Source organism: Prinia subflava, chromosome 23 (genome assembly GCF_021018805.1).
Source record: "Prinia subflava isolate CZ2003 ecotype Zambia chromosome 23, Cam_Psub_1.2, whole genome shotgun sequence".
Lineage (NCBI taxonomy): Eukaryota > Metazoa > Chordata > Aves > Passeriformes > Cisticolidae > Prinia > Prinia subflava.
The window spans coordinates 1,756,460-1,766,490 of NC_086269.1; the positions used below are offsets into that span (position 1 = coordinate 1,756,460).

The following is a 10,031-nucleotide window of genomic DNA, read 5'->3' on the forward strand; positions in this document are numbered from 1 at the left end:
TGCATCAGATAGAGAGAACTTCTGAGCTTTATTTATTTTTTTATTTTTTTAATGATTGTTTTTACCTTTCCTCACACAGTTCCCAGTCACTCTGACCTCTCACTCCTCACCTCAGTGCCTGGGCCTGCAGTTGCTCTCTCCCCTCATGGATCCAGGCTCTGTGCCCCTAAAAGATGCTGCCACACACGAGGGAAATCTGTCCCCAGAGGGGTTTTCAGTCCTGTGGCAGTGAAGCAGAGCAGGAGGAGCTCTCCTGAGTTCCTGAGCGAGTTAAACTCAGTCCTGGTCACTGCCTGTGGCTGTTTGGGCTTTGTTAAAATGGATTTTATTCTCACTGAGGCACAGCAGCTCCTGCTGCCCTAACCCGACCCTCCAGGCTGTTCTGGCTCCCAGCCCTGAGTCCCCCAGCAGAGTCCCCCTGGCCAGTCCCACTCCCTGTCCCCAGCTGGGACAAACCCGCTGCTGCCACATTCCCACCTCTCCAGGAGCTCCCGAGGAGGAGCTGAGGCGCTGGCCCTGCTCAGGAATGATCCACAGCGTGCAGAGGAAAGGCTGGGTCGGTGCTGTGAGCACAAAAACTCCACAATAACCCGGCTCTGCCCGGGCTCAAGGCTGTTTGTGAGCGATTTCTGTTTTTGTGGAGGTGTGTGGGCAGCCAGAGGCGCTGCTGAGGTCGGCTGGAGGGAGAGATGTTGCTATTTTGGCAGAGTTTTGTCAGCCTGTCCCTTGGCAGGGAGGCCGGGGTGACTCCCCTGCTGTCTGAGCCGGGCCCTCAAAGGTTTGGAATTGTCCCTTTTCCCGTCAGGGGTCACTGTTTTTGTTTTAGTTCTTCTCAAATTATAGGGCTGCCAGCCTCCCTTTCCCACAGCAAGGGCTGCCTTGGGGACAGATTTGGCTTAACCACTTCCAGAAACGGCTGTGGGGTCTGCACTTCCTACCCCACTGCAGGGAGGATTCCAGACAAAATCCTATTTTGCCAGAGGTGGGGTGTCCTTGAATTAATTCTTTCCAAGGCTGAAAACCCCTTTATTTTGAATATTTCTGATATAAGTATGAGGAACTTTCCCCTGCACAGGGAATGCTTTTGATATTTAAGTGCCTCAGGTGCTTCCACACTGAGCTTCAGGTGAAGGGGTTTGGTGGGAAAGGCCTTAAATTCTTCATTTCACACCCCCAGGTGATAAAAGGGTCAGAGGCGCTCAGAGCTGGGGCTTGTAAAGGGAGATCAGGGTGAGGGAGAGGGGAAATCTTCACAAAATTGGCTTTTTTTGGCTTCTTCTAAGAAAATTTCTGCATCAGGACCACGTGTATGACCAGCAATGGATGTTCTAGTCTGGGTAAGAGCATCCCTTCCCTGCTGTCACTGATATTCCTGTGTGAGCACAGGATTTCTCTGGGATTTTGTCCTTTATATCCAGGTTTGGGTAGGAGCCCCTCAGGGCTGCTGAGCAGGAGTTTTTCCCCTCCAGGTATGAGGTGAATCTCTCCCTCACAGGTGACTCCTGCCTCACCTTTCCTTTGTCGCGTTTGGAGTGTGGAGGAGGGAGAGCTGCTGTGTGAATTCGCTGTTGTGAATCCCCGGGACAGGGAAGGACTGGGGGGATGGATGGATGGATGCTGGTCACATCCTGCCCGTTCGTGTTTTATTTATTCGCTAGAGTGAATATTTTGTATACGGCGCGAGAGGAAGGCTTTTATGACAAAATTTTTATGGAAAAAAGGGAGGGGGAAAAATAAAAGATGTGGAAAAAAGGAAAAATAAAAGATGTGGAAAAAGGGAAAAAACGCCTGAGCTGGCCGCGAGGGGGCGCCACCACCGCGCGGGAGGGAAGGGGCGTGGCCAACGGGCGATGGGCGTGGCCAAATACCGATGGGCGTGGCCAAGGCATGACTGACGTGGCGAGGGCGCGGTTAATTAATGAGGGAGCGGTTCGGGGCGTGTCCAATAAATGATTGACGTGGACGGGGTGTGGTCAATGGATGAGGGGTGGGCGTGGCCGAGGGGGCGTGGCCTGGATTTCACTTTTGGGATGGGGATATAGGCGGGAGCAAGGTCAGGGGGCGGGGCCAATTCATGGGTGTGGTCGGGGGGGAGGGGCTTTGCAAGGGGAGGAGTCATGGGGCGGGGATTGGGGCGTGGCCAGGGACAAAGGGGCGGGGCGGGGTGTGGTCATGGGCGTGGCCGGGGGCGGGGTTAGTGTTTTGTGGGCGGGAAATCTGCGCAGTGGGCGTGGCCAGAGGGCTCCGGGTGGCGGTGTCGCGGCTCCGGGTGCCGCCGGTGTCCCCGGGGCAAGGGCCGGGCTCTTCCCCGCGGCCCTGGAGCAGCACAGCCGCTCCTTTCCCCCAAAAAAGCTCCGACCTCGCTCGCCCCACCCGAGCAGGAGCCGCTCCCGGCTGTTGTCCCCGGGAATTTTGTGACACGGTGTAAATCAGAGCCCTCCGCGACTGAACCGCCGCAGCCGGGGGTACCTTAGGATTCCGAGACCTTCCCAATCTCTGCGAGGCCACAAATAAGTATTGTTAATTATTATCAATACTTATCCGATGTTATCAGCAGTAATGTCAGGCACTGCCAGGCTGTGCCGCGGGGTGGGTGACACTCAGTGACACTCGGGGACAGCCACGGGCCGCCCTTCCTGTGCACCTTCAGCGCTGGCATCTCTCTTTTTTTTGATTTTGCTTTGGTTTTTGTAAATTCGAAGCCTCACCCTGGCCTAGGTGTTTTGTTCAGGCCCCAAATCTCACGTTTCTCCGGGAGCAGAGGAACTCGGTGTGCTGTGGAGGGGGCTCAGCCCAAAGCCACCCTCGGGGACCCCAAAGCCGCGACAAGGACAGACCTCACTCATTGTCCCGTCAGCAGCATCCGAGCGCTACGGCCCTGCCCAAAAACGCACATCTGGATCCACCCGGATTCAAAACCTCCCCGCACATCTGGATCCACCCGGATTCAAAACCTCCCCGCACATCTGGATCCACCCGGATTCAAAACCTCCCCGCACATCTGGATCCACCCGGATTCAAAACCTCCCGCACACCCGATCCAAAAGCTCCCGCACATCTGGATCCACCTGAATTCACCCCCCCGCACATCTGGATCTATCCCGATTCCAAAGCTCCCGCACACCTGGATCCGCTGCCGGCACCTGCAGGGACTCGCCTCCTTTTCCTGAAACGCTGGAGAGACCCGGAGCGCTTCCAGGGTCAGCGAGCAGCAGGAGGAAACAGCGGCGGGGTGGCGGGAGCTGCTCCGGGATCTCCTCCGGGACCGTGCCGGGACCGTGCCGGGACATCCCGTGCCCCTCCCGGCTCGGCGCTCCCGTGCCAATGGGATCGGCGGCCGCGGCCGAGCCCTCGGCGGGGCGGGGCGGGCCGGGAGCCGCCCCCGGCGGAGCCGCGGGACCCGCGGGCGGCGGAGCGGGGTAAGGGGCGCGGGGGGCGCGGGGAGCCGCCGGCAGCGCTCCCCGGGGGCTCGGGGGCGGCGGGGAGGGGTTGGCAGCACCGGGCTCGGTGTGCCCGGCTCGGCCCGGCTCCGAGCCCCGCCGGGGCCGGGGGCTGCGCTGGGGCCGGAGCCTCGCTTGTCCTTGGGCGTCGCTTTTGATGGGCCACGCGTGGCAGCGGCTGGGACCGCGGGGTTTGTCCCCAGAGGCTCGGCGGGCCCCGGCTCTGCGCGGGCCCGGGTGAGCCCCGCTCTGCCGAGTTCCAGGTGTTTGTTGGCGTTGCTCGGTCACGGGAGGGGACCGTGACCCTCGGCTGCGTTCCCGGCTCCCGCCGCTCGCTGGCTGACCTTGGGCAGCGCTGGCTCTCCATGTGCTCGGGCTGCACATGTGCTGCTCCCCTGCAGCAGCCCGGGGCTCTCGGGGCTTGGAAAAACCCCGAGGAACAAAAATGCAAAGGACGCTGTCCTTGCAGTGAGGGCCAGGGCTCCGTTTCCTCACAGTGGCTTTGAGGTGACAGCACTCGGGTTGGCAGGGCAGTGACACCTGTGACAGGACAGGAATGTGCCACCCTGCCCCACAGCTCTGCTCTGCCAGCTGGGGCATCACCACTGCCCCAAATGAGAAGGGAAAATGAGGAGCAGAGCACTCCAAGAGCTCCCCCAGGGCTGCCCTGCTCAGATCTCCTCAGTCCTGACCCTCTGCACCTTCCTGCCCTCTGGTCACACTTTTATTCCTGCTCTCAGCTCAGCAGGAGGGTTGTGCTCCATGAGTTTAGAGTTTAATTCAGCTGTCCTGGGGATACGCTGGAGGGATGGAGATCCCTGAGCTGGTTGGAAAATCAGGTTTTAGGACACTCTGGGAGAGGTAAAGAGGAGCCTTTGGTAGCCAGAGGGGGGAGGCTTTCCCTGCAGAGAGAGGAGATGGAGAAGAAAAGACAAAAGATCCCAAAACTGGAGTGGAGGAAGGAGTGGAGCTGCCTGGAGGAGGTTGTTCAGAGCACAGATTTGGGCTGTGATGAAAATTTGAAGCCTGGGGGCTGAGATTGGCCTGCACACCTGCTCACCTCTGGTGTGACAGTGACAGTGACAGTCCCTCGTTGGTGCAGAGCTGTGCTGGACACACTGAGCAGCACCAGGAACACCCCTGCATCTTGTTCCTGGAGGGTTTGGAATGGTGTGAGGGTTATTTCCTAAAGAGAAGAGCATTTATGTGGCACCCAGAGTGCTCCAAAATTCCCTCTGGCAGCTCCCAGGACCCAGGGGAGCGCTGATAACCAGGACTGGCCAGACTGGTTTGCAGCTCCTCAGAAACCTCATGGAAAAGGGATTCTTAGGGGACTTGGACAAAGGTGGTTCCTTTTCCCTGGAAACTCCATTTCTGTATTAAATACAAACAAATCTCTGGAGCTGCAGAGCAGGACGGGGACAGGGACAGCGTGTGGCTGCTCTGGGGGTCCTTGGACACCTCCCTCCCACCCCCTGAGCCCCAGTGCCCTCCTGAGCTCCCCCCGGCCACACTGCACTTTGTCTCAGCGCTGTTTGTGTCCCCAGGAGCCCCGGAGCTGACCCCCGGCGAGGTGTGAGCGGGGCCGGGCGGAGCTGCCCGGGCAGAGCCGCGCCGTGCCCGGGCACCGCCGTGCCCCCGGGGCGGGCTGGCAGCGGCGCCTCGCAGCTGCCCGGTGTTACCTGTGCAGGTGAGGAGCCCTGAGCCAGCCCCGTGCTGGGGCGTGCTCCTGCCCACGTTTGCCACAGCGGGATCGCAATTAACTCCTGGCTAATCAGGAGTCGCCCCCTGCGCCGGAGCTGCCCCCCGGCGTGGGTGGCACAGGGAGGGATGAAGGGTTTCTTTGTGTGTTTGTGCCTCCATCAACTCCCCAGAGCAGTTTGTTTCTTGGGGGGTTCTGCCTCTTTGCTGGCAGCCAGCGGAGGAAAGCGGTCAGGCCGTGTTTTCTCAGCAGCAGACTCTGAAAACAAAGGCCGCTGCCAGGTTCTGCTGTTTTCTTTTCGGTGCACAGCCTGGTTCTGTGAAAAGGTTGAGGTTTGAGTGTTTGTTTTCTCGTTTGGAAATAACCTTGGTGCTGTTGCCTCGCAGATGAACGAAGACTTCCCCAGCTGAGCTCTCCTGAGCCAAGAGCTGCGTGCGGGGAGGCACCAAATGGTCTCTGTGAGCTGCCAGGACCTGCTGCCCTCCCTGACCGGCCCTTCCCTGCTCGAGAGCTTGGCCAGTGCCCTGCAGTGCAGGATGCCACCGTCCCTTCTGCCAGGACACGCCGGTGACCGGCCTTGTGCCCACCCAGAGGGCTCTGGCCACGTCCTGGCGGGCAGCACCGGCCACGCCGAGGGCATCCCGCTGCCCGGTGCCAAGGCAGAGCCCCCCAAAGCCCAGCTCAGCGAGGCCCAGCTCAGGCTGCCCGACTTCTGCCTCTCCCAGGACTTCATCCCCACGCTGGAGGAGATCGAGGAGTTCCTCAGGGAGAAGGCAGAGCTCCCCAGGGATGGAGCGGGAGAGCCTCACCCTGCGGGGTGGAAGGTGGAGAGCAGAGCTGAGCTCAGCTCTGGGGCACAGCTCATCCCCAGGGCGCACCAGGGAGAGGGAGGACACATCCCAAACGCTGCCGCTGACCAGGCAGCGGCTGCTGGCAGCATCCCCGTTGTCCTGCAGCTCCAGCCTCTCCCCATGGACAGCATCCCCTCCCCGGCACAGGCTGGGGGTGTCAGGGTGGCCCAGCTGCTGATCAGCCTGCAGGGCCCGAATCTGCCCCTCATCCCTCAGCTGCAGCCCCCCGGCCCCGTCCTGGACCAGAAATACATCCGGATCGCGCCGCTGCCCGCGGCCCCGGGGGACGCGCGGGAGGCGGGGGCGGCCCCCGGGGCTCCGCAGGGCTCCCCCGGCCCGCTCCGCGCCCACCGCTGCGCCCACCCGGGCTGCGGGAAGGTTTACTCCAAGAGCTCGCACCTGAAGGCGCATTTCCGCCGCCACACGGGGGAAAAACCCTACACCTGCGCCTGGCCCGACTGCGGCTGGAGGTGAGTGCGGGTCCCCGGGTGGGGAATTCGCGGGGAGGATCCGCAGCCCCAGGGAAAAGAAACCTTCCCTCCCCAAGCGACGCTGCTGGAGTTCCAGGAAAGCATTCCCACCCCGTGGAGCCTTTGGGCATTGCCAGCCTGAGCTCTTTTCCCAAAAAAACCCAATTTTCCTCTCTTCGTCTGGGCCTCTCCGCTGCCGGAAGGTTCCAGGCAGGGAAAACAACCGGAGGAAATAGGTGGACAGCATCCTTTGAGAGCGAGGGGAAGAAATTCAGATCTCAGTGGGTGAATTCTCTTCCACTCCCAAACCCTTGGGGGGGTTGATCTCGGGAGCCGGGGGTGCCTCTGTAGGGCCAGGGGTGGCGCAGGAGGCAGTGACAGGGACAGATCCGAGCCTGCCCCGTGCCAGGCTCACGGTGCCAGCGCTGCCCCCTCCTCCCGCAGGTTCTCCCGCTCGGATGAGCTCTCCCGCCACAAGCGCTCCCACTCCGGGGTCAAGCCCTACCAGTGCACGGCCTGCGAGAAGAGGTTTGCCCGCAGTGACCACCTGGCCAAGCACCTGAAGATCCACCGGGGCCAGCCCTGCAGCCCGCGGACGCTGCCAGGGGGCAGCAGGAGTTAATTCCTGCTGCTCGTCCCTCCAGGGAGGTGCCAGGGAGGGGGATTCAGAGCAGGAAGCGCTGCTGAGGAGGGGGAGATGACTCCTGGACAAGTGACAGGAGATTTTGTTGTCCCTCTTTTCGAGGGTGATGGTATTCCCGGGTTGTTTGTGGCCTTTCTGTCCCTCTTTGAAATACACGTGATGGAAACCAGCGTGGGTTTGGGGTGTGTGGGGGAAATTGGGGTCACGCTGAAAAACAGGGATCAGGTGTTTCAGGATCCCTGAATCCCAGAATGGTTTGGGTTGGGAGAGACCTTAAAGCTCATCCCATGGGCAGGGGCAATTCCCGCTATCCCAGGCTGCTCCAACCTGGCCTGGGACACCTCCAGGGATCCATGGAATTCCACCCCAGCCCCTCATCCCCCTCAGAGCCAGGAATTCCATCCTCAAATCCATCCCTGCCCTCTGGCAGTGGGAAGCCGTTCCCTGTGTCCTGTCCCTGCATCCCTGATGGGATGGGGATGGATGGGGGCTGAAACCAATATTGACACTTCCCAACATGGTTGTTTTGTCCCTAAATCTGCTTTTTTTGGGGTGCTGGTGGTTTCTCACCTGGCTGGCCCTGGACACTGTGGTGTCCTCTGGCTGCTCGACAACACCACAGGGACAGGAGCCGGATTTTGTGGAGCCTCAAAGGCACCAGGAGAACAGCGGGCAGCACCAGCCAAGCCCTTCCCACCACAGAAGGACATTCCCAAGGATGTGCGAGGAGCCCCGAGGAGCTGAGAGCCCCAGCCAGGGCAGCAGAGCAGCTCTCAGGCTGCTGACGTCCTCCCCCTGTTTGCCTTTTGGTTAATTAAAGGCCAGCTCCTCGCTGGGCTGCCAACTCCCCGAGCCTCTGCAAACACCTGGGAGGGAGCGAGGTGCTTGTACAAACACGGGATCGGCGTCAGGAGCTGCGGGAGGGCTGCTGCCCTTTCCACGGGGCTGTGCCAGCCTGGATTTCGGTGCCTGCAGGCTCCGGGCTGTGCTGGTGCCCTCTCGCTGATGCCCTGGCAGGGCACAGCTCCAGGAGCTGCCCTTGAGCTGCTGTGGGGAGAGGGGAGGTCGAGTTGAACCCGAAATCAGCTCAGGTCTTCTGGCTGCCCCGTGGAGGGCGGGTTTGGAGAGCAGAGGATGTTCCCTGCTGGCCCTGAGGAAGGAGGAGGCTGCAGGGGTGGAAATGGAGGTGGTGTCCTGCTCTGAGGGCTGAGAGGAGCTCCCCTGGGTGAGGCACCAAAATTCTGGGTGAGAAACGTGAGGCTGGGAAGGGCTCAGCCCTTATGGGGCTGGAGGTGGCTGTGGTGTCCCAGCAGAGCTCCAAGGAAAGAGGAGCAAGGCAGCTGAAAATCCTGCATTTATTTGTTATTCTAAAATATTTGGGGATGCTGATTCCTTCCCCAAAGGAGCTGGAGACCGACAGGGCAGGGCCCTTCTCAGCTCTGAGGCTGCACTGAGGGCTCCTCCTGCAGTTTGTCACTCCAGGGCCACAATCCAGCCTGGCACCTGCTGCTGTACGAGCAGGAGAAGTGTCCTTTCCCCCACAAACAGCTAAAAATTCCTCCAAACCCCAAACTCCCTGTGCACAGATGCTGAGGAGAAATGTAACCAAAGCTGGCTTGGGGTTTGGATCCTTCCTTGTGGAAACAGCAGCTGAGGGATGGCTCCTGGCCCGGGGAATGGGCTGTGGCTGCTCCTGAGGAGAGTCCTCAGGGTGATTCCCAAAATCCACCCGCGTCCCTGCCGCCCTGGATGCCCGGGCAGGGCTTGTGGCAGGAGTCCCACTGCTCTCCTCAGCTCCAGGCTCTCCCCAGGGCCTGGCAGGGCTGAGCCCTCCCTGCTGAGCCCCAGGTGTGGCTCGGCTGTGCTGCCACCGCCGCCTGTGGCAGGGCTCTGTCCCCGGGTGTGCAGGTGGAGGTGTGAGAGCCCCGGGGGCTCCTGGCAGTGTTTGCAGAGCTGTTCCTGCCGGGAGCCTTTCCCAGGGATTTCCTGGAGAGCTGAGCTGCCCTGGGAGCTGTCCCCGTGTGCTGTGGGTGCTGCAGCGCTGCTCTGGGCTGGCCAGGTGTGACCAGGTGTGAGCAGATATGAGCAGGTGACCCCAGGTGTGACCCCAGATATGAGCAGGTGTGACCCCAGGTATGACCAGATATGACCAGGCATGACCCCAGGTGTGACCCCAGGTGTGACCAAGTGTGGCCAGGTGTGACCCCAGATGTGACCAGGTGTGACCTCAGATATGACCAGGCATGACCTCAGGTGTGACCAGGTGTGAGCAGATACGAGCAGGTGACCCCAGGTGTGACCCTAGATGATCCCAGGTATGAACAGATGTGACCAGATGTGACCCCAGGTGATCCTAGATATGAGCAGATGTGATCACAGCTGTGACCCCAATGTGACCCCAGTTGTGACCAGATGTGGTCCCAGGTGTGACCAGGTGTGAGCAGGATCCAGCGGGGAGCCCCACCCCTGTTGGGTGATGCTGCAGGGTGAGCAGCCGGCTCTGCCCCAGCCCATTCCTTTTGTTGCCGTGGTTCGTGCCCGGCTCAGACTCGCCCCGTGCCCTCTGTGCCGCGGGCTCTGTGCCCGGGCCCCGTGCCAGCCTGACTCACGCCCGTCTCTGCCTTCATCCATCCCCCTGCTCCTCTCAGCGCTCCCTGCCCGTCCCGGACCTGCCCCGTCCTGCCTCCCTCCGCTCCCAGCCCAAGGCAACGCGCACACGGCAGAGTTTCCAGATTTTGGAGGGGGAAGTTTTGGGTCTCATCCTCAATCCAAGGCCCCTCTCCGCTCTCCAGAGGATCCACGCTGCTCCTGGGTTGGTTTTGCTGGGGAACACAGGGCTGGGAGCGCTGGGAGCAGGGACTTGGAGCTCCCCTGGTTTGTTTTTCCATCCTTTTCCGCCAACCGCAAAGGGAGAGGAGATATTTT

At 60.9% G+C, this 10,031-nt stretch overlaps 1 protein-coding gene and 1 long non-coding RNA gene across 9 annotated transcripts; one reads left to right on the forward strand and one right to left on the reverse strand.

Annotated features, from left to right (window-relative positions):
* Nucleotides 1-16: 16 nt before the first annotated feature.
* On the reverse strand, nt 17-3,105 carry LOC134561282 (uncharacterized). Of its 2 annotated transcripts, none has more exons than XR_010082894.1 (2): nt 3,036-3,105; nt 17-2,966 (listed from the first exon to the last, which is right to left on the reverse strand). It is a non-coding gene; the product is annotated as an uncharacterized LOC134561282 (long non-coding RNA). The 2 variants fall into 2 exon arrangements; XR_010082893.1 differs by having other exon boundaries at nt 17-3,001; nt 3,036-3,069.
* Nucleotides 3,106-3,283: 178 nt separating this feature from the next.
* On the forward strand, nt 3,284-10,031 carry LOC134561270 (Krueppel-like factor 15). 7 transcript variants are annotated; one of them, XR_010082882.1, is made up of 5 exons: nt 3,286-3,419; nt 4,988-5,130; nt 5,529-6,463; nt 6,908-9,305; nt 9,390-10,031. XR_010082882.1 is itself a non-coding variant. In XM_063418126.1 (4 exons), exons 3-4 carry the CDS (start codon nt 5,592-5,594, stop codon nt 7,083-7,085), a joined length of 1,050 nt encoding a protein of 349 aa, XP_063274196.1. In that variant the 5' UTR covers nt 3,286-3,419; nt 4,988-5,130; nt 5,529-5,591; the 3' UTR covers nt 7,086-10,031. The 7 variants fall into 7 exon arrangements, 2 of the variants coding, with proteins under 2 accessions (XP_063274197.1, XP_063274196.1); XR_010082885.1 differs by having other exon boundaries at nt 6,908-9,283; nt 9,531-10,031; XR_010082883.1 differs by having other exon boundaries at nt 6,908-9,271; nt 9,304-10,031.